At 43.5% G+C, this 27,595-nt stretch overlaps 1 protein-coding gene across 1 annotated transcript in view; it reads right to left on the bottom strand.

Moving 5' to 3' along the window:
- LOC124622973 (myrosinase 1-like) overlaps positions 1-27,595 on the bottom strand; it is a 65,061-nt gene that overhangs the window by 11,809 nt on the left and 25,657 nt on the right. Inside the window, exons 4-8 of the mRNA XM_047148761.1 lie at positions 26,431-26,553; positions 26,170-26,350; positions 8,108-8,202; positions 7,761-7,908; positions 1,487-1,602 (exon numbers count right to left, since the gene is read on the bottom strand). Coding sequence (XP_047004717.1) covers positions 1,487-1,602; positions 7,761-7,908; positions 8,108-8,202; positions 26,170-26,350; positions 26,431-26,553 — 663 coding nt within the window. The remainder of the gene's footprint in view (positions 1-1,486; positions 1,603-7,760; positions 7,909-8,107; positions 8,203-26,169; positions 26,351-26,430; positions 26,554-27,595) is intronic.

Here is a 27,595-nt window from a genome sequence, read left to right as displayed (position 1 = left end):
AAGATGTCTGGAAAACTCCCATCGCCAACCGCTTACAACTTAAATATGAGATTGTACTTGATCCCAATACGCAAGAATCGTTTAATGCTATATACGATTATTTAGTAAATCAGAGTAATGTATATAATTTTATGTTAAACGAATAAAATTGTTTCTTAAATGCATCGGAATGATACTAGTATTGGATGACATCACAAGAAAGTACTATATAACTTACATACTTTGGAGTGTTCACTTCAGTTGGTTTTGTCCCATGGAATATAATTTATTTGGAGTTTTCCATACAATAATGACTCGTGATTTCTGAATACGATTTACAACAAATAATTGTTGTTGTAGTCCTGAACCTGAAGACCGGTTTGACGCAGCTCTCCACACTGTCCTATACAAGGCTATTCGTCTCTGAATAACGACTGCAACGTACATACTTTTGAAACCACTTCCTGTATACACCTCTTGGTGTAGCGCTAAAATTTTAAACCCCGCACTTCAAATACTGAGCTGGTGATCCCTTGATATCTCGGAATGTGTCCTACCAACAGATTCCTTCTTTTAGGCAAGTTATGCCACAAATTTCTTAGCTCCCAACAAAATTTAGTACCACTTCATGATCTACCCGTCTAACGTTCAGCATTCTCCCTTAGCCAATAATTCTAAAACATTTGTTCCCTTTCTGTCTAAACTGATTATTATCCACGTTTTAGTTCCATACAAAGCTACACTCCTGGCCAATACCTAGAGAAAAAACTTCATGTCATTTATATCCATATTCAATGTTAACAAATTTCTCTTCTGCAAATAACGCTTGTCTTGCCGTTTGCAGTGTATATTTTATATCCTGTCTACTTCGGCCATAATGTTGTTTTTCTGCCGAAAATAGCAGAACTCATCTACTACTTTCAGTGTCTCGTTCCCTAATATAATTCTCTGAGCAGCAACTAATTTAATTCAACTACATTCCATTACTCTTGTTTTGATTTTATTTATGTTCTTCTTACATCCTCCTATCTACACGCCGTACATTCCTTTCGACTGCTCTTCCCAGTCCTTTGCTGTCTGTGATGGAACAACAGTGTCATCGGCTAACCTCAAAGCTTTTTATTTCTTCTCCCTGAACTTTACTTACAAACCTTTCTTCCTTTATTGTTTGCTCAATGCGCAGATTGAACAATATCAGGAATGGGCTACAAGCCTCTCTCACTCCCTTCTCAACCACTGGTTCCCATTCCGTTCCCTCGACTCTTGTAACTGCCTTGTGGTTCCTGTACAAGTTATATATAACCTTTTCCTCCCCGTATTTTACCCTGACAGGCGTATAACTCTTATACTCGTCTTCTTCGGATGTAATGTCAGTTTATTCATGTCTTAAAATGTGGAAACAAACGGCTGGAAGAAACCGTAATGTGTGATATCTCAGAACACGAATATAGTTTATTGACCTTCACTTAATACGAGTATGCAGCAACGGTGTTCGCTGTCAACTTACGCCATTTCTGACGGCAGTAGCGCCCGTGTCGTCAGCCTTTGAGGGTGATGTGACGTTCACTTCATCAGTTACGAAGTCCGTCCAGTAGTGGTTCAACCCGAAGAAGTCAGCAGATCCTGCAACAGTCAGTCAAATAGTGAAGAGCATATCTCAACAACTCACCGTTATGCCAGTGCCAAATCAGCAACATGTTAGTGATAATTCTCCGCAGAGCAAGAGCAAGTGGAGACTTAGTAAGAATCGATGTTACTTTGGAAGCTGGTAAAGGTTTTTTAAATTACCGCTACCAGTCACAAACTTTTTTAACTATAGCATTATTTATTTATATTGATAGATGTTTCGAGGGAATACCTCATCTTCAGGCTAAATGGCATTACAAAAACAATTTCAGGCTAACATTATACTGATGTTACACAGTCTTTTCATAAATGCTGTGGTTATTCTCTTACTCAGTTTCCTCTTCTTCCACAAGATAACCACAGCATTTATGAAAAGGCTATGTAACATCAGTATGATCTTATCGTGAAATTGTTTTTGTAATGCCATTTAGCCTGAAGATGATGTATTCTTTCGAAACATGTAGCAAAATAAATAACTAATACTACAGTTATCAAAGTTTGTGACTGGTAGCGGTAATTAAAAAAAAAAACTTGTACATATTTCTAGAGACACTCACGGTCGAAAAATAGTCAAAATGACAGTAGATATACTATATGAAATACTCTCGTCTCATTATCAATTTCGTTCCTTTGAAACAAGGTCTATATGTTGCAAAATATGTATTCGGGAAAAGTGTCCACTTGACTACAATGCCCGACTGGACGCCAGTACACTAAAAGTTGTCTCAATAGGAAATTACATAACCAGGGTGATTCATAAAACGAGCTTTTGAATGCTAAAATATAAGGTTTTACCACCACTGCAACAATTGACTGTCAAAATGCATATAATTTTAATAGATGAAAACGAATCTATCATTCGCCTTATGTCATTGCAAGGGAGCGCGCGCAGCTATCGCCAGGTAACTCGCTGACAAAACCAAAGGTTGCTCTTTGGATAGTTACAAATTTTCGCACTAGGCTTCAGGTACCTCCATGACAGTGAAACTTTGCCCGCCCCCCTCCCACTGCCCACTACAACCATCTTTACCTAATAAGCTAGAATGTCATTCGATCATACCTGACGTCTCAGTGGTAAAAAGACAGCTCCGCAACGGAGTACCTCAACTTGTTACCCAGCAAATTCAACGACTTCGTCACGATTTTAGTGAACACGAGATCATCGAGACAGGACCGTGAATCAATTAAAATCTGTCGGCTGACCGGATGAGTCGTCTTCTTTCTACGCCCGTTAGTTGTCTCTGGACATGTTGTGACACCGACGAACGGCAGCTTGAAATACGCACTGCGGCACAGATGTAGGCCGGTTGGGGAAGTATTAAGTTCTGGGGACATTCATCTCGTCTTCAATGCGACCTGTAGTAGAGATCGACTGGTCAGTAATAGCTGTGGACTTAGTGAATGTAACTGCAGACCGTTTGCGTCCCTTCATGGTTGATATCTTCCCCGACGGTTATGGCATCTTTCAAGTGGCCAATATCGTACTATACCGGTTTAAGAACCATGACAGTGAGTTCACTGCACTTACCCACCAAATTCGTCTGTTTTGAACACGAACTGGACCCCGTAGCAACTGGAGCCAGTTCTGCGCCCACAAACTGCAGGTTAATGAATTACGTTGCATGTACGTTGTCATCTGGTACTACATACCTCCAGAACCTACCAAGGTCTTATCCAAACCATACCACGAAAGTCGCTGCTGCAGTGCATTCCAAAGGTGGACCAACATGATATCAGACATAATAATTTGGTCTATCACTGTATATCATTCGTCAATTCACGAATGTGGAAGAAACATTTAAGCAGAACAATAATTTCACATTGCAGTATGGAAGTTGAAGAACGTAACCGGGCACAGAGCTTACAAGGGGACCGCGCCTTCCCTTCGTCACCGTCTTCGTCCAGATTGAAGTTATATCCAGCATTTGGCCGGAAGCGAAAGTGAAAAAAGAGTGTATATTAGGTAGCCAAAAGTTTAGAAAATAATATCATTTTTGAGGCATGTTGGACGAATCGTTATACATTAACTTAGTCGTCACTAGGCAACGGACAGAGCAAAGAGAGAATTACAGAATTGCAACCTGAAGGTCGTGCGATCGACTCACAATGCAGAAAAAATTATTTTCAATTTGTTCGTTACATAAACTGCAAATCAACCGAGATAATGCTCATTATATTGCAGCTGATGTGATAAAACACTATGTAAAAGGGAGCAAATGTCTTCTGATAAATGACTTTTGGGGAGGAAAATCCACAATTATGCGACGAGATTTTTGAAGATGAAGAATGATTGGCGTTGTGCAGTATTAAAGTGGGTCACCTGCCCCCACATACACTCGCTAGTGCAACCCTGCGATGTCTGTTTTTCTCGTCAGCTAAATAATTTTATCAAATAGCTTCAAAACTGCCCTTATCTCTTCGAGAGAGAAAAAGAAAGCAAATCCCGAGCAGACTATTCCAAAATATATTTCATTGCACATAATCAGCTGTCCTTAGCAATATTAGGCGAAATGATGATGTGGTTTACTGTAAAACTGCGATGAGAGAGAACCTCTCATTACAGCAAACCAAGTTATTTTTTCATTAGAAACTGTAAGAAATGCGGCGTGTACAATGTGTGTAAGATGCTGGAAACATTACAGCTTCCTCTTATTTTACGATGACTATTACCCAGCATATACAGATCATCAACACTAGAAGTATCTAACTCTACATACGAATTTCTCGTGTACGCATTACGATCCCTTCCCAGAAATTTTTTCGTAATCCCAAATTTTCCTTTGTCTCTCGATTTCATGCCTTTGATGAAAACGTTAAGAAGTACAGCACACAGTATTATATCGGTTTATTTGCAGTGTAAGTAATGTAAACATTGAAAATTAAGAAAAAGCATCCGCAGAGGAACTGTAGCCCTCGACCTTCGGATTATCGCTCTGTAGTGTTTTTCGTGGGGGAGCCAACCGCTGCCTGGAGCCTGCGAAGATGTAAATGGTTCATACTCGTGCCAGAATTGTTATTTAGCTCCCAGCTCTGTCAATTTCATTTCTGGTCAAGCGCTAGACACTCCATGAATCTGGCCGAAATAGGTGATGACGAGAAGGTGCGCTGGCCTTGTTATCTCGATCGCAGGATCAGTACCATTGCACGTTTGAAGTACACATTGAGTGCGCCCGTACTCACGAGTCGTGTTACACGGCAAAATACGATTTCCTCGAAAACCACACGAGGCCATACATACTTCTGAACGGCGCAGCTCATGCACGTGGTGGTGATTTCACCAGTGGGGGATGCAAATTGCGATGAAATGTCGGGCCTGCCATTGCCAGTAACAGTACAGAAACCTACGGTCCTTGAAATAGCATGCGTTGATTTTGTCTCTTGTATCCGCAAGAGACCTAAATTTCAACATCGGGCTCTGCCCCTTCACAACTCAGATGTGATTGAATGGTGATACAAATTACTAAGGAGAGCGTAGTAAAACACTCTTGTTCATGAATATTAAAATACAGTGACAGAAAAATAATCGCAACATCAAAATATAGTTAATGTAAAGTCATGAAATTCCACGACTGCTTTTGTTCAGGTAACATATTTATGTGATTAACAAATGGCTCTGAGCACTATGGGACTTAACTTCTGAGGTCATCAGTCCCCTAGAATTTAGAACTACTTAAACCTAACTAACCTAAGGACGCCACACACATCCATGCCCCAAGCAGGATTCGAACCTGCCACCGTAGCGGTCGCGCGGTTCCAGACTCTAGCGCCTAGAACCGCTCGGCCACTACATCCGGCTATGTGATTAACATTACAAGATCACATGTTAATGTAAGCGTGAGATAAGCCATTGCAAATGTGAAATGCTGGTACATTAATAATCCTTGGAACTACCAGAATGCGGATTGTAACCATGTAAATGCGCAAGCATTGTGTTTAATGGGTGCCAGATGTCAGTTTCTGGGTTGGATTTCCATGCCTATTGCACTTGGTGGGTCTATACAGGATCGGGTAATGTTGCTTGTGAATGACGCTGGAGTTGTCGCCCGATGATATCCCATATGTGCTCGACTGGAGACAGACCTGGTGGTAGAGCAGGCCAAGGCAACATGTCGAGACCCTATACAACAAGTTCGGTTACAACAGCTGCATGTCGGCGAGCATTGTCCTGTTGGATAACAGCCGCTGGAATGCTGTTCATGAATGGCAGCACTGCTGGTCAAATCACCAGACAGATGTACAAATTTGCAGTCAGGATGCGTGGGGTAGCCGCGAGAGTGCTCTTGTTTTCATAGAAAATCACGCTCCTGACCAAAACTCCAGTTTATGTCCATTCCGTCTAGCATACAGACAGGCTGGTTGTAGGCCCTCAACGGGCGTCGTTCTAACCAATACACGGCTATAAATGGTGCCGAGGCAGAATTAGCTTTCACTAGAAAAGGCAACAGATCTGCATCCTGCTCTTGAGTGAGCTCTCGCTTGACGTCACTGATATCCCTAACGACAATAGTTTGGGGTCAGTGGAACGCACGTTACAGAGTGTCTGGTTCGGAGCTATCCTTGAAGTATCCGTTTTGTAACAGTTCGTCGTTTCACTGTGGTACCAACTGCTACTCATATTGCTGCAGGAGATGCTGTACGATGCACCAGGGCTATAGGCGGAATACGGTGGTCTACCCTCTTGGAAGTGTTGAGGGATCGTCCGAAGTCCGGTTTCCATCCACCGTAACAATCATGTAAAATGGCTACGTTCCTCTGAAGTCATTCTCTATCATCACAGAAGGAACATCCAGCTTCTCGTAGCGCTATTAGACGAGCTCCTTCAAACTCACTGAGGTGTTGACAATGGTGTCTTTGTCACCTTAAGGGTATTCTTGACTAGCATCAACTCACCATGGCCACTCTCAATGGTAACTTACGCACACGACCATTACAGTGTGTATTTAAAGCAAATGTGATTTTCATTCTCATAGTGACGCTATTAGCACCAATCTTTTGCGACTGGTGCGAAATCTGAATTGACACCATCTTTGAGATGTAGAAACACGCCTACCAACTTTTATTTATGTCGCACAGATTCTTCTTGGTATTGCGATTTTTTCCGTCAGCATAATTACTCCTGATTCTTCTTAGTTCTTAACTGAACACTGTAGAAGAGATTTTGAATTATATTGATTTTATATTTGACAACTTCCCTTTGATCCACTATCGTCAGAAGTTTCGCTATCTGAATCCCATGACAGTGACAACATGAGCGTTTAGAGTGCGTCATTCTCTAGACAGAGGACGAGGCCTGGCCCAAGACATCCGTCCTGTAACGATACTGATAACACTTTTGTGTGAGCCACTCAAATCCTTTTTATGTTGAATAATGTTTACTAAAGTTAGGATCAATCACAGTCTATAATTCCATCCATTTGTGTCTTGTCGGTGGCCGTTATCGATTGCAATAAATAAAATTTCATCCCTAAGACAATTCTCATTCGTAAATGCTACCTGCCTTGGAGGATTAATGCCACATTTCAATGTGTATGAACGTGGACAGGGGAAGCCACCAGCCTCAAGATTTTGGAGCCATGATTAAAGCCAATACCTTCTACGTTAGCGCGAATCAAAAGCACCGCGATCATCGGATGGCATACCACCTACAAACGAAGGATTTGGTTACAAAATTCACCACTTCCCCTTACTACATTGTATCACAGTCTACTATAATATCCGTCCATCGAATGGCTACGTTAAGCCCCACAAAGTTCAGTTCTTTCCAATTGGAAGTGCTTGGGAGCCATCCCACCCACCCACCCCCCTAATCAGTCATTAGCAAGCAAACTCAACACCATCTTCTTCAGTCAAGCATCACTTCGGTCTACTGTGGAAAGTTTTATTGAACACATCAAGTGCTGTACATCAAGTGAAATTCACAACTGACATCATTAAAAATTCTTGTCTATTAACTGCATCATCTTCAGAAGACTTCATTACAAATTTTAATAGTAAACACTTTCTGTACAACGCTTGTGATTTCCCTTCAATGTATTTTCTGTTGAGTGTAAGTACTGGTTAAAACGCACGCAACTGAATGTATTTGAATGTGCGAGTGTTGTGTGTGTGTGTGTGTGTGTGTGTGTGTGTGTGTGTGTGTGTTTGTGTGCATGTACCTCTGATGTACTTCACTTCCTCTTGCGTAAATGTTGGCAGCCTCGAACGTGGTCGACCCTCCCTCTTGCTGTTGGCGTCTACTCTCTGGCGCATTACTGCCGGATAGTCACCTTCTTGGCTGAATATGGGATGAGCGAAGTGTCCTGCCTGAAACAGGGAGTGTTTGAGTACAATCGCCGGCTAAATTTAGACTATGTGGAAATGTTGCTCGTGTACATTGAGCTAATTTGTACGCTAATGAAATTAATACTGAGAAAATTGAACCCACAAGGCTTCAGACCAATGAGACTTGTCAGCTGAGTAACATCACAAAAGAATTTTACTCGTATTTCCTCACGGGATTTACCTCAAACTGCTGGTATCTGTCGGCAGCCACAACGTCTTCTGTCGAATTCGTAAGTGGGGCACTTCCTTGGACATCCAATGAAATCCCAACACTACCTGAAACGCAAAAAGTTCTAACTAAATAATTTTACGAAGCCCAAAAAGTAACACACATATAACGTGAAACCGAGTAGAACTTTATGTTGTTTTTGTGCACCGTTTAAATTGCAATTGAAAAAAAAGAACAGACATTTGAAGGATGATACTGTACTTGTATATTGTCATATATTATGTCAATGTATTAATTCGATTTCCTGGTCTTGTAGGTACACACTATACATGGAAAGTGTATACACAGTATGATACAATTTATTCAAAAAGGAAGGAAGGGATTTTAGGGTTTAACGCCCCTCGACATCGAGGTCATTAGGGGCAGAGCAGAAGCTCTGATTGTTTTCAAGGACAGGTTAAAAAAATGGTTCAAATGGCTCTGAGCACTATGGGACTTAAAATCTGAGGTCATCAGTCCCCTAGAACGTAGAACTACTTAAACCTAACTAACCTGACGACATCACACACATCCATGCCCGAGGCAGGATTCGAACCTGTGACCGCAGCGATCGCGCGGTTCCTGCCGCCTGCTGCATGAAGTTTTTTAAAACTAATGACACTCCTAAGAGTCGATGTAACTTAAGGAAATCCCTGACAGCTGGTCACTCTTTTGACAGCTTTCACCTACCAAGCGCAAACGGCTGTAGGCGAAAACAGCAGCCGTTTGCAGTGCTATGAAAAGGCGTTACCATAGAGACGATCGTAAAATCGCGTTTTAGACACGCGAAGCAGCTGCCCCCAGCGTCTAGAAACTGTCCAGGATAATGTTTCTTCTCCCGGATACTGTACTTACACATATGTTCATTATGCACATTTATCGTGCGACTGTTTCATAATGCCAAAGATATTTTCGCGAATACATTTTACAGTAGAAACACAGTTCACTTTTTGTTTTCGTTTGTAATAGAAAATTAGAAACATGGATACCCGAGCAACGCCGGACTTGTCAGCTAGTATATAATAAAAATGACATTTCTCGCGTTAATCAAATTCACTGCAGTTGTTATAAGCCTAAAATTACAAACATAAGGCAAAATAGATATTATTATTTATAATAATAATTTCCACACAATGGAACTGTTAATTTGACCTGCAGTTAGTGTAAATATTTATTCGTAAGAATACTGGCTTCATATCTTTATCTGTCGACAATAGAGGTGAATCTTAAGCGCATACTCCGCGAGGGTAATAGAAGAGCAGGTGCCCTCCGCTCCACACCGCATAGAGTAAATCTTCGCTAACCGAAATCGCACCATGTGCCACAGTACACAGAGTAGACAGTCCACATCAGTTTGAAGAAATTCTGAGAATGTAATGGATGTGGCTACCAGCAAGTGTACCCAGAACCCAATGTCATAAAATCTCAAAGTCATTACGTTATTTTAATTATGTTTATCGGAAGGCTGTATTTTAATTTTTAGGATAAGCTGAAGGCTGGAGAGGAATTTATGGGACATATGACGAATGTTTCGCGAATTATTCTAGCACATGAAGTCAGCTTTACGGGAGAAGAATTTGACTTAATAATTTTGAACTCTATGTACAAGTTCTGTCCTGCTCAGCGGCGGTTTAATGAAAGATATTGAATAAAGATGCATTAGTTCGTCACAATCGTTATCTGCGCTCTGAGTATGTTACTATCATTTCCTTCTCCGGCTGTACAAAGCCGAACCTGAAATCTAAAAACGGAAATTCGTATTATATAAATGCAGAATATTTGTACACTGGAAAAGAATATAGAACTCTGAGACTTTTTTCTATCTGATTTGTTATGCTGGCTACAAAACACGGCCCATCTAAAACGTGAATTCGCATTCGGTAATTAAAGGAACGCAACACCGCACCCAACACAGGAGATGGTAGCAGGCAGTGCAGCGGCGGCTGGGATCGAAGCAGTGGCTGGCGTGACGAGGACAACGTGTTATACGGGCCTCGCATAGCGCCCCGTACCTTCCACTGTGTGCGATATTCACTCGCTCACTATGCACTCTTTATGTTGCCGAGATGGAGACTATTTCGCCCCAACGTCAACGTTCTAAGATAAGTGGGAGACGTTTGTATGTAATCCCAATCGTCGTGCTTCTGGGTGACAACGTTATGGCGCAGGTGTCAATGGGAGCTTAGAAGTTGACTCACATTGCCACAGGATAAATTTGCAATAGGAATGTCCACGAGAAAACGATACCATTACTATTCATCTGACCTCCTACTTCGTCCTTGCAACTTTCCCTTACAGACGCATGCTTAGCTACTTGGCGTATACTTTGACTGCAAACTGACGTGCACGTGTCAAGTTGCGTTACTAATAGACATGGTGGAATACACTGCGAATACATCGCGGATGCTTGCGAGACGTTGGTGGTGAAAGGAACCGACTCCTGTTACCTCTGTGTAAGGTCTTCGATTATGGCAGCATCGTCTATGATAAAGCGTCAAAATCGATGTGCAACCCGATGTATCCAGTATAGATGATCTATCTTATTCTTGGAGCCAAGAAATCTATGCCCACAAAGTACTACCAGTGGAAGCGTCTGCCATGCCGATCACCATACGACGACAGATATTGTCCAATTATTTTCTCTTTAGTCAGTCTTCCATAATTGACTGCGCCTGCCTGAAGGAAGTGCTTCAGTTCTGGAGTCTCACACAGGCTCCTAACAGATGAAGGACGAAACGAACTCATTTACCGCTGGTCCTGCAAAGCTAGGAACTCCTTTGTTGTCGCACTCTGTCTTGCAGCCCCGGAGTCGTACTTGCCATCCAATTTCGGAAAGGGGATGAACATTGATCTCGACGTGGAGCACTTCCTTACCCGACAATGGCCAAAGTATACTTCCATCGATAAGGCTGGATCTAAAAGTCGGGCCCTCTAACGACACGTACCAAATGTTTGCACTGTCGCTTGAATCTCTGTCTACACGGCGGAGTTACTGACAAACAGAAACAGTATTTATTATGGCAGGAATGTCTTCCGGCTCCTATTGATCCTTGATTCCCAAAGTTGCAGAAAACACAGTTCTTGAGTTTGATAAAACGTCTCTTGTTTCAATTATGTTGCTATGCGTATCATTATCCTCTCAGATCGAACCGCTTCTAACCTTGGGTAGCAATTTCGTGTTTTCTTTTTTTAATGTACACTAATGACCATTAAAATTGCTACACCACGAAGATGACGTGCTAGAGACGCGAAATTTAACCGGCAGAAAGAAGATGCAGTGATATGCAAATGATTACCTTTTCAGAGCATTCACACTAGGCTGGCGCTGGTGGTGACACCTACAACGTGCAGACATGACGAAAGTTTCCAACCGATTTCTCATGCACAAACAGCACTTGACCGGCGTTGCCTGGTGAAACGTTGTTGTGATGCCAAGTGTAAGGAGGAGAAATGAGTACCATCACGTTCCCGATATTGATAAGGGTCGGTTTGTAGCCTATCGTGATTGCGGTTTATCGTATCGCGACATTGCTGCTCGCGTTGGTCGAGATCCAATGACAGTTAGCAGAATATGTAATCGTTGGGTTCAGGAGGGTAATACGGAACGCCGTGCTGGATCCCAACGGCCTCGTATCACTAGCAGTCCAGATGACAGACATTTTATCCGCATGGCTGTAACGGATCGTGCAGCCACGTCTCGAACCCTGAGTCAACAGATGGGGACGTTTGCAAGACAACAACCATCTGTACGAACAGTTCGACGACGTTTGCAGCAGCATGGAGTAGCAGCTCGAAGACCATGGCTACGGTTACCCTTGACGCTGCATCACAGACAGGAGCTCTTGCGATGGTGTACTCAACGACGAACCTGGGTGCACGAATGGCAAAACGTCATTATTTCGGATGAATCCAGGTTCTGTTTACAGCATCATGATGGTCGCATCCGTGTTTGGCGACATCGCGGTGAACGCACATTGGAAGCGTGTATTCGTCATCGCCATACTGGCGTATCACCTGGTGTGATGGTATGGGTTGCCATTGGTTACACGTCTCGGTCACCTCTTGTTCACATTGACGGCACTTTGAACAGTGGATGTTACATTTCAGATGTGTTACAACCCGTGGATCTACCCTTCATTCGATCCCTGCGAAACCCTACATTTCAGCAGGATAATGCACGACCGCATGTTGCAGGTCCTGTACGAGCCTTTCTGGATACAGAAAATGTTCGACTGCTGCCCTGGCAAGCACATTCTCCAGAGCTCTCACCAATTGAAAATGTCTGGTCAATGGTGGCCGAGCAACTGGCTCGTCACAATACGCCAGTCACTACCCTTGATGAACTGTGGTATCGCGTTGGGAGGTGCATGGGCAGCTGGACCAGTACACGCGATCCAAGCTCTGTTTGAATCAATGCCCAGGCGTATCAAGGTTATTCTTGCGGCCAGAGATGGTTGTTCTGGGTACTGATTTCTCAGGATCTATGCACCCAAATTGCGTGAATATATAATCACATGTCAGTTCTAGTATAATATATTTGTCCAATGAATACCCGGTTATCGTCTGCATTTCTTCTTGGTGTAGCAATTTTAATGGCCAGTAGTGTATATAAGAAAGTTATCTTTGTACTTCACACTCTTATCATTGTTCAGTTATGGAAATTGCACTAATACAGATGGGCACTACTGTAACTACTAGTGCCTCTCTGGTGTTCGGCTTTTAGTGTTTTTATTTTACATTAAGGACTTATAGTTTTACATTGAACTCTTTTTTATTGTCCTACTGTGGAAATTGCAATTATGTTACATGAGCCGCTTTTGTAATTACTGTTGGCTGTATAGTCTTTGAGGTCCTACGCCAAAAATAAATAAATAAATAAAAGCAGTGGCTGTCGACGTAGAACCCGTATCTAGAGGCGGACTAGCGCTGGGCCTGCATCGACGTTGCTTTGGCCCCACCGTAGCGCAGCCTCGGTGATGGACGCCTGTTTACTTCGCGTCGGGAAAGTCTGTCGCCCACAAACGCGACACTATCCAACACTGTACCGTCAGCTGTGATGTAAGCAGCCAAGTCAATAGCCGTTACGGCAGGGCGCCCGACGTGTGAAAACACATTACGTGCGGAGCGTACCGCTGATCAACATGTCCTGCATTGGGAAATACGATCGCTACAGAGCCTCGTCCAGGCGGAGTGCTCTGATGCTTGACATTCGACAGCGGCTTCTGGCTCGGCTTGTACGTCACCTTACGTCTTTTAGTTGAGGTGATACAGGAGTCTGCTTTTGATTTAAATATTCTTTCTTGTAGCTCCTGTTTTTCCAGTCCGATGCTGCTAGTTACTCTGTTTGGCGCTTTACTGTTTCGCGTACCTTGTTTCACTTTGCACTTTAAAAGTTTAGTCTTTCCACAGTACGAGTTGTCTGATGAATTGTGTTCTGATCGTTAACTGAAAATGATTTTATGTTGTGATAGTATCTCGCCAATCCGGGAGAGACTGTTAGGGCAGCGATTTTATTTACACGGTGGAAACTTATATTTATCTGACCCTCATTAATCCGGATTTCGGCTCCATTCAGACAGTTTTTTAAATAACCATCTACGACGAGAATCATTGCAATTAAATACATCTAACCATCGTACAGACTCTGGCAAGGCGTCAGTCAAGAAGTAAAGTGTAGAGCACTGTAATGGCCATGTTTGTTGCGATTATAAAATGACAGCAAAGAAAATGAAGGTCCTTTTTTGCAAGGACAATAGGTTAGATGCACTAGATGTAATGAGGAACTGTTGGAAAACATTGCTGCTGTATATATTCCTGAAACATTTGCAAAGATCCCAGGATCCATAGACGGAGGATGCGAAATAACGTTGGCTGCGGAAAGATTTTTGACGGCGGAATTATCGCCATTTGTGTGGTTGCGGCCAATAGCGATAGTCTTGACGGATTAACTGAAGAAGTTGGTGGTTATAATATCTCAGGATATTATATTATGACACATACAGCGACAACAACGAAGCTGAATTAAAACAATAGTTAAAAATATTTTATGGGGTTGATGTCGTACAGTTTTTATGAATTTTCAGAAATGCATTATGCAGTACACTGCTGTGCAGTATTTTTATTAGAGACGATCGATTTCGGTCTGAGATCAGACTACAATCAGTACAAAAATACATCTCACTACGTATTTGCCTAACTGGAATGACAGTTAACAGATGCACATTGTTCCATCACTGATAGTGAAGGAGACAGTGTTACGCATACAGGGTAAACATTAATAAAACCGACATATGTAGTGGCGGATTCGTGACTGGAAATAGAGGAGCAAAAGCTCCTATGAACATGTGTCCGGGAAAGCATCGTTATCATGGCTCTGACAAATGACAGTTCCTCACACCACGTGCCATGTGTCCCTGGTGCGTTGCAGGCTGTGTGATTGATGTAACGTAATTTAAGCAGCATAAATGTCCGGTATTCATGTTGGAAACAAGTAGAGATGGTGCTTGCGTACGGCCAAGCGGATGAAAACGGTCGAGAGGCAGTACGGCTATATCAAAACAAGTACCCTCACAGACACCAACGACATAACATTTCATTTCAAGCCCTTTTTTGGCGTTTGTGGGATAGTGGGTCCTTTCACACAGACGAACGTGTAGAGAGGCGGCAGACTGTGTGTACACCACATCTGAGGACCGAGCTCTAGAGACCGTTGAGACGAACTTTAGTACAAGCTCCAAATCTTGTTTAGGCATAGTCCGCCACTCCACGAACGTTCGTCTGTGTGAAAAAACACAAGATCACACAAAAGCCCAAAAAGTGCTTGAAATTCTGTACGATGTCTGTGATGGTACTTCTTTTGGTATAGCCGCGGTGCCTCTCGACCATTTCCTCCACTTCCAATCACGAATCTGTCCCTACAGTTCAACGATTTTATTAATGTTCACCCCGTATAAAAGTAAAATTATGTCCGTTTAACCTCATAGACGTTTGTGTCTATGAGGTAAAATACAGACAATGTTACGTTACCTAAGGACCTCACACACATCCATGCCGAGGCAGGATTCGAACCTGCGACCGCAGCTGTCGCGCGGTTCCGGACTGAAGTGCCTAAAATCGCTCGGTCACAACGGACGTACGTGATGGAATAATGTGCATTTGATAACCGTTATTCCAGACACGCAAATTCATAGCTGACATGATGTTTGGATAATATGTTGGTCTTACCCTAGATCGAAATCGATCGTCTCCAATAAAATATAACGTTACGGTTATGTATTGCATAATGCAGTTCTTAACAAATAATGGTTTGTTTGGAACCGCCATGCAGAAACAACTTCAACCGAACAATTCTTTGTAAATCGCCTTCGAGACCGGGCGGAACGTAAAAAGCATATTTAGCTCAATAGGAACTTCATGAGTCTTCCGGATGACGAACGTTACTCTTAAGCAATCTCTAACCAACATTTACGTGAAAATAATGTATAATACGTGCATATCTAAAAAATTAAACATTAATTCTGTGCTTCTAGCATTTGAAGGACGTCTTTCTTTATACATTCCAGATGCTCTGGATTCTTAACTATCCGGGTGATCTATGATTCCATCTAGACCAAATATACGAGGCTCCCGTACCTTTCAGTTTTATTACTGAGGTAGCGATGTTAATAGCTGCTCTGGCGCTGTTGTGGTACATCTCTGGCTGCCTTGCTGTTAACAGGCATGGAATTGGAATTAAGTTCTGAACCTTCTGATCCCTATCATCTTTACCTACCTGCGCCAGGCAAAATATTCCGTTACAGCCAGCCGTAACCATTTTACTTTTCTTTAAATTTACGTTTTTTTTATTTAATTTTTTATAAATTGTACATATAGGTTTGTGAGAAACACTCGCTCTTATGGTGTCGAAATAAAAATGGTTCAAATGGCTCTGAGCACTACGGGACTCAACTTCTCAGGTCATTAGTTCCCTAGAACTTAGAACTACTTAAACCTAACTAACCTAAGGACAGCACACACATCCATGCCTGAGGCAGGATTCGAAACTGCGACCGCAGCGGTCTCGCTGTTCCAGACTGCAGCGCCTAGAACCGCAGGGCCACTTCGGCCGGCAGTGTCGAAATAAAATAGAAACATAGAGTGCTGCACGTCTTTCCGATTTTTTATTAATCGCTATGCTTCTGTTTATGATTCGAAATAGTTATTTCTATTTTGGTAGTCAGAGGATTTCGTATATTTTAGGTACGTATCCTGTTCAAAAAATGGTTCAAACGGTTCTGAGCACTATGGGACTTAACATCTATGGTCATCAGTCCCCTAGAACTTAGAACAACTTAAACCTAACTAACCTAAGGATATCACACAACACCTAATCATCACGAGGCAGAGAAAATCCCTGACCCCGCCGGGAATCGAACCCGGGAACCCGGGCGCGGAAATCGAGAACGCTACCGCGCGACCAAGAGCTGCGGACAGGTACGTATCCTGGATGTCTAACAACTCCTATCACCATTCCTACACTCTCTTCCTAAATTCCGCTATTACAAAAATTTCGGTGGTGGTGTGCACCATTTCTGGGAATCGTTAAGAAAAATTAATTCGAAAAATATAAAAATAATTGTGCAGAATGGAGATGGGAATCAAAAGCAGTAAGCCCTTGCGAACATTCACGTTCTCTGCACAAACTGTGTACGTCCAAACGTTCCGTGCTTCATTTGAGAGGTCACACTGGTCATTGCATGTGTAGCCGGGTTACTGTCCTACATAAGCAGTTGGAGTGTTGCCTGTGACACGGGAAAGTTGGTCGATTTTACTTACGTATCGGAGTGTTGCTAGCGTAACCCTTTCGCCGCATCGTCTGTTAAGTTTGACATTAAAATGTAATTGCGTTTATATATGTCAGTTGGATCCATTGTTACTACATTTTTACTAGAGTTAAATTAATATACTAAATGATTTTGGTATGGTTTTATTCATTTCTGCAGAATGAATGCCCAGTTTGGTGATTAGATGGTGCTGACCTTCAATATGTATCGAGTGTGTGTCGTGCGTTATTATAAATTATTATACCCCTGATACATTCTTTCCCGTTTTAAAATGTGTGTTACTTCCACAGGTCTCGCAAAGTTCTGAAGATGAACACGTTTTTACTGTATTACTCTTCATGTTACTTGTCTTGGTGCCTGCAGACCACACATGAGCCGGCCGCGGTGGTCTCGCGGTTCTAGGCGCGCAGTCCGGAACCGCGCGACTGCTACGGTCGCAGGTTCGAATCCTGCCTCGGGCATGGATGTGTGTGATGTCCTTAGGTTAGTTAGGTTTAAGTAGTTCTAGGTTCTAGGGACTGATGACCGCAGCTGTTAAGTCCCATAGTGCTCAGAGCCATTTGAACCATTTGAACCACACATGTCTCTGTGAACGTTACATTTGAAGAAACAAGCTCAAGTGAGAAATCTGGGAATATATTACAACACAGCATGCATCGCTCCTGTCTTACTGCACGCACACACGCACAGAGGCGTTGAAGCAAATGGTCTTAGTGAGCTTTATGCGCGTATGGAACGACCAGAAACTGGTTCAACGTGAAGTGCTCTTTACAATGCACAGACACATATACACACACCCGCCCACTCACCCACCCACATACCCACAAACCTACACCCATACACACCCACCCACACTCACCCTCGTACACACCCTACCACACACACACACACACACACACACACACGTACACACACACTCACATATATGTACACCACGGACCCTGCCGTTGGTGGGGAGGCTTGCGTGCCTCAGCGATAGAGATAGCCGAACCGAAGGTGCAACCACAATGGAGGTGTATCTGTTGAAAGGTCAGACAATCGTACGGATCCTGAAGAGGGGTGGCAGCCTTTTCAGTAGTTGCAGGGGCAACAGTCTGGATGATTGACTGATCTTGTAACATTAACCAAAACGGCCTTGCTGTGCTGGTACTGCGAACGACTGAAAGCAAGGGGAAACTACAGCCATAATTTTTCTACAGGGCATGCAGCTTTACTGTATGGTTAAATGATGATGGCGTCCTCTTGGGTAAAATATTCAGGAGGTAAAATAGTCCCTCAATCGGATCTCCGGGAAGGGACAACTCTAGAGCACGTCGTCATCAGGAGAAGGAACACTAGCGTTCTACGGACCGGAGGGTGGGAAGTCAGATCCCTTAATCGGAAACATAGCATAGAAATTTTAAAAAGAGAAATGGATAGGTTAAGGTTATATGTAGTGGGAATTAGTGAAGTTTGGTGGCAGGAGAAACTAGGCTTCTGTTCACATGAACACAAGGTTTTAAATACAAAATCAAATAGGGGTAATGTACGAGTAGGTTTAATAATGAATAAAAAATAGTAGCACGCACAGCAACGTGAACGCCTTATTGTAGCCAAGACAGACACCAAACCCATGCCTACCACAGTAGTACAAGTTTATATGCCAACTAGCTCCGCAGATGATGAAGAGATTGACGAAATGTTTGATGCGATAAAAGATATTATAAAGATAGTTAAGGCACCCGAATATTTTATATTCATGGGGACTGGAATTCGATAGTAGGGAAAGGAAGAGAAGGAGAAGTAGTAGGTGAATACGGGCTGAGAGTGAGGAATGAATGAGGAAGCCGCCTGGGAGAATTTTGCACAGAGCATTACTTAATCATAGTTATCACTTGGTTTAAGAAACATGAGAGATTTAGGAGCCAGGTTCTAAATTGTAAGACATTTCCAGGGTCAGATGTGGTCTCTGACCACAATCTATTGGTTATGAACTGTAGATTAAAACTGAAAAAACTGCAAAGAGATAGGAATTTAAGGAAATGAGACCTGCAATAACTGAAAGACCCAGAGGTTGTAGAGAATTTCAGAGAGAGCATTAAGTAACGACTGACAAATACAGGGGAAATAAATGGTTGAAAATGGTTCAAATGGCTCTGAGCGCTATGGTACTTAACATCTGAGGTCATCAGTCCCCTAGAACTTAGAACTACTTAAACCTAACTAACTTAAGGATATCACACACATCCATGCCCGAGGCAGGATTCGAACCTGCGACGTAGTGGTCGCACAGTTCCAGACTGAAGCGCCTAGAACCGCTCGGCCACTCCGGTCGGTGGGAAATAAATACAGAAGAAGAAGAATAGGTAGCTTTGAAAGATGCAACAGTGAAGGAAACAGAGAATTAAGTAGGTTAAAAGACGATGGCTTGCAGAAGTCCTTGGGTAGCCGAAGAGATATTGACTAATTGATGAAAGGAGAAAATATAAGAATGCAGTAAATGAAGCAGGAGAAAAAGAAGACGAACTTTTCATAAATGAGATCGACAGTAAGTGCAAAATGGCTAACCAAGAATGGCTAGAGGACAAATGTAAGAATGTAGAGTCATATATCATTAGGGGTAAGATAGATACTGCCTACAGGGAAATTGAAGAGACCCTTTCAGAAAAGATGACTATCTCTGTGAATATCAGGAGCACAGATGGAAAACCAGTCCTAAGCAACGAGGGGAAAGCAGAAAGGTGGAATGAGGATACAGAGGGTCTATACAAGGGCGGTGTCCTTGAGGGCAATGTTATGGAAACGGAAGAGGACGCAGGTAAAGATGAATGGGAGATATGGTACTGCATAAAGAATTTGACAGCGCACTAAAAGACCTAAGTCAAAAATAGGCTCCAGGAGTAGACAACATTCCATTAGAAGAACTGATAGCTGTCGGAGAGCAAGCCATGAAAATATTCTACCATCTGGTGAGCAAGATGTATGAGACTGGCTAAATACCCTCAGACTACAAGAGGAATATAATAATTCCAATCCCAAAGAAAGCAGGTGTCGACAGGTGTGAAAATTACCAACCTATCAGTTTAATAAGTCATGGCTGCAAAATACTAACACAAATTCCTTACAGACGTATGGAAAAACTGGTAAAAGCTGACCTCGGGGAATATCAATTTGGTTTCATATAAATTGTGGAACACGTAAGCCAATAATGACCCTACCACTTACCTTAGGAGAGGGATTAAGAAAACCCAAACCTACGCTTCTGGCATCTGTAGACTTAAAGAAATCTTTTTGACAATGTTGGCTGGAATATTCTCTTTCAAATTATGAAGGTGGCAGGGGTAAAATACAGGGAGCGAAAGGCCATTTACAATTTCTGCAGAAACCAGATGGCAGTTATAAGAGTCGAGGGGCATGAAAGGGAAGCAGTGGTTGGGAAGGGAGTGAGACAGAGCTGTAGCCTATCCTCGATGTTATTCAATCTGTATATTGAGCAAGCAGTAAAGGAAAAGAAAAATGTTGAGTAGGAATTATAATCCATGGGGAAGTAATCAAAACTATGAGGTTTGCCGATGACATTGTAATTCTGTCAGAGACAGCAAAGGACTTAGAAGACCAGCTGAACGGAATGGACAGGAGGGTACAAGATGAACATCAACACAAGCAAAACGAGGATAATGGAATGCAGTCGAATTAACTCAGCCGATGCTGAGGGAACTAGATTAGGAGATGAGACACTTGAAGTAGTAGATGAGTTTTGTTATTTAGGCATCAAAATAACTGATGACAGTCGAAGGAGCGGGGATACAAAATGTAGGCTTGCAATGGTAAGGATAGCTTTTCGGAAGAAGAGAAATTTGTTAACACAGAGTGTACATTTAAGTGTCAGGAGGTCTTTTTTTTGAAAGTATTTGTATGGAACGTAGCCATCTATGGAAGTGAAACATGGACAATAAATAGAACAGACATGAAGAGAATAGAAGCTTTCTAAATGTGGTGCTACAGAAGAATGAGGAAGATTAAATGGGTAGATCACGTAACTATTGAGGACGTACTGAATAGAATTGGGGAGAAGAGGAATTTGTGGCAAAACTTGACTAAAAGAAGGGATCGGTTGGTAGGACACGTTTTGAGGCATCAAGGAATCACTAATTTGATACTGGAGGATAATAATTGTAGAGGACCACTGGATGACTGCACTAAGCTGGTTCAGGATGTAGGTTGCAGCAGTTACTCGGATATAAGATGTTTGGATAGAATAGGGTAGCATGGACAGCTGAATCAAACCAATCTCTGGACTGAAGATCACAACAACACACACAAACGCGCGCGAGCGCGCGCGCGCGTGTGTGTGTGTGTGTATGTGTGTGTGTGTGTGTACTGAAGAGCCAAATAAACTGGTAAGCCTGCCTAACGTCATGTAGAGCCTCCGCGAGTACACAGAAGTGGTATGGAATCCACTAATGTCTGAAGTAGTGCTGGACGGAACTGTCACCACGAACCATGCAGGGCTGTCCATACATCCGTAAGAGTGTGAGGGGGTGTACATCTCTCCAGAATAGCGCGTTGCAAGGCATCCCAGACATGACCAATAATGTTCATTCTGGGGACTTTGGTGGTTAGCTGAAGTTTTTAAACTCAGAAGAGAGTTCTTGGAGCCACTCTTTAGCAATTCTCGACATGTGTTGCATTGTTCTGCTGGAATGACTAAGTGCGTCGGATGTACAATAGACATGAACGGATGCAGGCGATCAGAAAGGACGCTTACGTACGTGTCACCTGTCATATTAGTATATAGACGTATTTGGGGTCCCATTTTACTCCAGTTGCACAGCTGATTCTCCACCAGCTTCAACAGTCCCCTGTTGACATGCAGGACCATGGATTCATGAGGTTGGGTTCATACCCGTACAGGTCCATTCGCTCGATACAATTTGGGTCGAGGCTCGTCCGACCAGGTATCACGTCTCCAGTCATCAACAGTCCAGCGTCAATGTTGACAGGCCCAGGCGAGGTGTAAAGCGTTGTGTCATGAAGCCATCAAGGGTACACAAATGGACCTTCGGCTCTGAAAGCCCATATCGATCATGTTTCGTTGAATGGTTCGGATTCTGACACTTGTTGGTGCCCTAGCGCTGACATATGCAACAATTTGCGGAAGGGTTGCACTTCTACCACGTTGAACGATGATTCCCTTCAGTGATGTTGGGGATTTGATGTTTTACCGGATTCCTGATATTCACGGTACACTCAAGAAATGGTCGTACGTGAAAATCCCAAATTCATCGCTACCTCGGAGATGCTGTGTCCCGTAGCTCGTGCATCAACTATAGCATGACGTTCAAAGTTACTCAGAACATGATAACCTGCCATTGTAGCAACAGTACCTGATCTAACAACTGCGCCAGACACTTGGTGTCTTATATAGGTGTTGCCGACTGCAGCACGGTATTCAGCCTGCTTACATATCTCTGTAGTTTAATACGCATGTGTATACCAGTTTCTTTTGCTCTTCAGTATAAATTTTGTACGACTCCTAGAACCATTTGCCATTTGTGAGTAGCCGTTATGCCCCATTGCGGAAAAAAAACACTGACGATAGTTTCTTTTGACAGCATGGAAGAGCACTGAGAGGGGAACCTACTTTGTTATAGACAGGTAGTATTTACATCTACATCAGCACTCCACAAGCCACCTGATGGCGTATGGCAGGAGATCCTGGTAGCACTAACTGACGTCCCCTTTCCACTTTCACTCGGTAATGACTATTGGTAAGCCTCTACATTGCGTCTAATTTCTCGAATTTTTTCGTCGAGGTCATTTTGCGTAACGTTTATGGGTGGGAGGAAGTAGTACGTTGTCTGAAACTGCCCAAAAAAATACTCCCTCGAAATTTCAACTGCACATTTCACAGAGACGGACAACCTTCTCTTCTAGTGCGTACCACTGGAGCTTGTTGAGCAGCTCTGTAACGCTCTCCCGCCGACTAAACAATACTGTGATGTAGCGCGCCGCTCATCGTTGGATCTTCTCGATGTCTTCTGTCAGTACATCCTGGTCAGTAACCCAGATAGATGAATGAGAGTCAAGAATCTATCGAACAAGTGCCTCGTAAGCCACTTCTTTCGTGGATGAGTTACGTCAATCTGTTGTCTGCTTTTCCTAATTTTTGATTTATGTGGTTATTGCTCTTCAGGTCTGTCTAGATAGCTACTCCAAAGATATTTTTCGGTGCGTAGTGTTTCTAGCAATTTCTCGTAACTAGTGTGGTTGTATAACAGTGGTTTTCTTTTCCTAAGTGTGTGCAATATTTCCCACTTATTTACGTTGAGGACCAACTGCCAGAGCCTGCACCACTCGTCAGTCTTCTGTAGATCATTTCGCAAATCGATACTATCTTCTGTCGTTGCTGCTCTCTTACAGACATCCGCATCATCTGCAAGCAGTCTTAAAGAGCCTACGACGCCTTCTACTAGATCATTTATATACATTGTAGAGGGTAGGGTTCCTCTCACTCCATAAATCACGTTTAAATTTATCGGTTTGGTTCCGTCAAGAGCGATATGTTGAGTAGTTTCTCCAACGAAGTCCTGAACCCAGTCGAGGATCTCGCCCGATTCTCGTTAACATCGTATTTATCACTAGACGACTGTGCGGAACGGTATCAAATGCCTTCATGAAATCAAGGAGCACGACATCAACCTGACGACATCTACAGTTCTATGGATCTCATGGACGAACAAAGCAAGCAGAATTTGGTTAGATTTCTGTTTTCAGAATCCATGTTGCTTTTTATAGAGTACGTTTCCGTTCTCCGGAACGTCGTAAGTCTTGAGCTAAGACAACTTCCATAGTTCTTTAACGGATTGAAGTCAACTGTATCGGCCTATAATTAAACGCTTCTCTCGTGCTACTTTTCTCTAAAACTGGAATTATCAGCGCTTTTTTTTCCAGTCGCTGGCTACCATTCATTGCTCCAGCGAACGTGATAAGCTGCTGCTAGAAGGGAAGCAAGTTCTTTCGCGGAATCTTTGTAGAATGTTGCAGGTTCCCCGACTGTTTCTCATGTCTTTCCAATGCTAAGCGGTTGTAGTTGCTTTTCTATTCGGTTATTTAAATATCTGACAATTCGACGTTCGTGCGGTGATTGAAGGGAGGCACTCTTTTACGATTTTGAAACATTTTCGGAAGAACGTATTCAGTACCTCAACCCTCTTTCTGATACCTTCCGTTTCTGTGCCCGTACGGTCACTGAGTGGCTGAATAGATGATTTCCATCCGCTTACTGATTTTACGTAAGACTTAAACCTCTTGGAGCGTTCTGTCAGATCTGGTGACAACCTTTTATTTTCTAAGTCATTGAATGGTTCTTTCATTGATCTCTTTACCCTCATCCTCACTTCGTACAGCTGTTGACTTCTCTTGAGTCTGTGATGAAGCTCTGTTCATCCAGCAGCACCGTCGGAGACGCGGGCGTACGTGGAGGGCCCAATCTCGCTTCTCAATAGGAACAGTGGGAACTATAGTCATCCCTATAAAGAAACTCCATCGTGAACAATCGACTTCTGGATATATCGCCGCAAGAACGCCATCACAGGGTGAACATAGGCTATCGCTACTCTACTGTTTGTAGAAAATGAAACACTACGAAGCAATAGTCTGCAACATGCCACGATAAGAGGATGTGTATAACAGCAGGAGCATAGTAAGTGATTTAATTGGTAGACAGGTAGCATGCACCTAAGCCCAACACCTCCCTCGTTTACGTGACCGTACAGGTCACTGTCACGCAATATTCAATCGTTGCAGGGACGTGATACGAAGTGCCAGTATGCCTCGCCGAGATTACCGGGTGGAATATCGGCATGTGAAAGCTTTCAAAATGGGCAGAATGACTGGTCTTCGGCAGGCGTGTCTGTCGTTTCGTAACACTTCGGCTCTTAGAGTGCACACTGCTTCAACACTAAGGCGTATTTGGAACCAATGGGGAGAAGAGGAATGCCCACAATGCCGTCGGGGGCGAAAAAATGTGAGCACAGTGCGAGATGACCGCCATCATATTCTCTTGGCCGTAACGGACAGAATAGCCACATCCACAGTGTTGACGCGATGTAGGAGCACTGCAACAGGTGTGGAGGTGTTCGTCGATGGTTAGACGCCTTCTTCTGCTTGCGGGACTGATGGGATGAATGCCATTTCGTCGGTTTCCGTTAACCAAAACCTACAAACGCCACAGACTGCTCTGGACACTCGAATGCCGAACTGGGATTCTGAGTGTCAAAATGCAGTGTTTTAGGACGAGTTCCGCTTCAACTTGTCCTGCAGTGATGGCCGCATAAGCGTTCGACGGCGCCGTGGTGAACGCAATCGTGCAGACTGTATTGGTAAGCGGCATAGCGGACAAACTCCAAGTCTGATGGATTGTGGTGTTATTGCCTATAACAGGCGATCTCACGTTCTACGTCTTGATGGCTAAATCAGGGAGGTTCTACAGCCCCAGGCATTGGCCCTCCCGCGGGCCGTTCCACATGTCATATTTCAGCAGGATAACGCCAGCCCCCACGTGACGAAGAATGTGAAAAACATTCTGCGAAGAACGACGGCCACTGCTTCCCTGGCCTGCCCGTTCGCCTTACAAGTCGCCCTTCTAAATTGTCTGGGATGTGGTCGGTCGGTAGCTTGTTCGTACTATTCCTTCTGCAGCCACAGTTAAACCTTAGTGGACACGCCTACAAAGCGCTTGCCAGAGTATTCCTCAGAATCATAATCAGGCACCCTTTAATCCTATGCCACGACGTCTAGCAGCTCTGACTGCACAACATAGTGGTGCTACTCCTTTCTGAATTTTCACAATCACAGTGAATACAAAGGTGTATAAATCTAATCATTAGTAGAGCGTCATGTCCCCAAACGGAATAATTTTCACTATGATCACATCTCTCGGTATCGATGTTCCACTTTTTCCAAACAGCACTGCACTTCGGGCGAAGATGACGAGAATGACACTCACCGAAACGTTGCGGATTTTCGACGCAGCTACCCAGATGGAAGCCCGAGAAGATTTCATCAGCAGTATTCACCGGGAAAGCCTGCATTCAGAGAGGGGAGATTTGTCTAGTGAAATACCGATCGTTTAAAGATTAGTGTTGGTTCTCGCTTATTCCTCGAAGCACACAGGCGTTCAAGACAGTGCGAGGCAGTGAACTGTGCGACGCGCGCCACGCGCCGCCTCACCGTTCTGCGCGGCCCTGTACTGCTGGTGGTACAGCCGGTAGACGCGGCCGTGCGCCCTGAGCAGGGTGTGCGCCGCCAGGTAGTCGCCGACGCCCGGCGATGGCTGCGAGGGCGCCCGATACTTGCTCGCGTAGCCCTGCACGACCATAGCTGGCTCGTTGAAAGTGATCCACCACTTCACCTGCAAGGATGAGTCGCATCAAACTGTCACTGGAGAGATGTAGTACCGCCGATGTTCAAAGGCGACCTGCTAGTACTCACCCTGTCGCCGAAGTTTTCAAACAGCACCCTGGCGTATTCCACGAAGTAGTCTGCCATCAGGCCGTTGGTCCATCCGCCAATGTACTGCAGCGCTTGTGGCAGATCCCAGTGGTACATTGTCACCTGCGTCAGAAATGCACTCGTCAAAGAATGAATAACTTGGACTACAAAGGGTAGAAAGGACATACCTAACAAAAGCGAAAATGATCGGTAGACACAAATATCTTCGTAGATAGTTTGAAACAAAAAATATTGCTTTTCAAACTTTACTGCACCTTTGCAGTCATGTTTTGTCCCAGCACTGATTGGAAAACTGTTCTGACATGTGACATTCACACAATTCTTGTTCAACATGTGAGGTTCATTCCATCAGTTATGGCAACTATGGTGTATCATGCGAACATGTGGCGTCACCGTAATCGCAGTAAATACTTTCGAAAGCTAGTGGCAAATAGTGTAGAACCCAACCGACAGATTGCGACTACATCTGTTGATTGCTCGTTGCCAAGGTCGGAAACACTCAGTGTGACCTTGGCCACGCAACAATATGGTTGTAAACAGACTGGAGCAGCGAGTTCAAGTGACAATTGCCTTTCTCGCTGTCAGAAATGCTGCTCACAAGGGAACCTCCCCATCGCACCCTCCTCAGATTTAGTTATAAGTTGGCACAGTGGATAGGCCTTGAAAAACTGAACACAGATCAATTGAGAAAACAGGAAGAAGTTGTGTGGAACTGTGAAAAAATAAGCAAAATATACAAACTGAGTAGTTCATGGGTAGATAAGCAACATCAAGGACACAAAGACCCCAGGAGCGCCGTGATCTCGTGGTAACGTGAGCAGCTGCGGAAAGAAAGGTCGTTGGTTCAAATCGTCCCTCGAGTGAAAACTTTAATTTTTTATTTTCAGTTTATGTGACAAACTCTTATGTTTTCATCACTTTTTTGGGAGTGATTATCACATCCACAAGAAAACCTAAATCGGGCAAGGTAGAAGAATCTTTTTACCCATTCGCCAAGTGTACAAGTTAGGTGGGTCGACAACATATTCCTGTCATGTGACGCACATGCCGTCACCAGTGTCGTATAGAATATATCGTATGTGTTTTCCTGTGGAGGAATCGGTTGACCTATGACCTTGCGATATAATGTTTTCGGTTCCGATTG

This window comes from Schistocerca americana, chromosome 7 (genome assembly GCF_021461395.2).
Source record: "Schistocerca americana isolate TAMUIC-IGC-003095 chromosome 7, iqSchAmer2.1, whole genome shotgun sequence".
NCBI lineage: Eukaryota > Metazoa > Arthropoda > Insecta > Orthoptera > Acrididae > Schistocerca > Schistocerca americana.
Note: the sequence above shows the minus strand (reverse complement) of the source record. Positions and strands in the feature narration are given on the sequence as shown.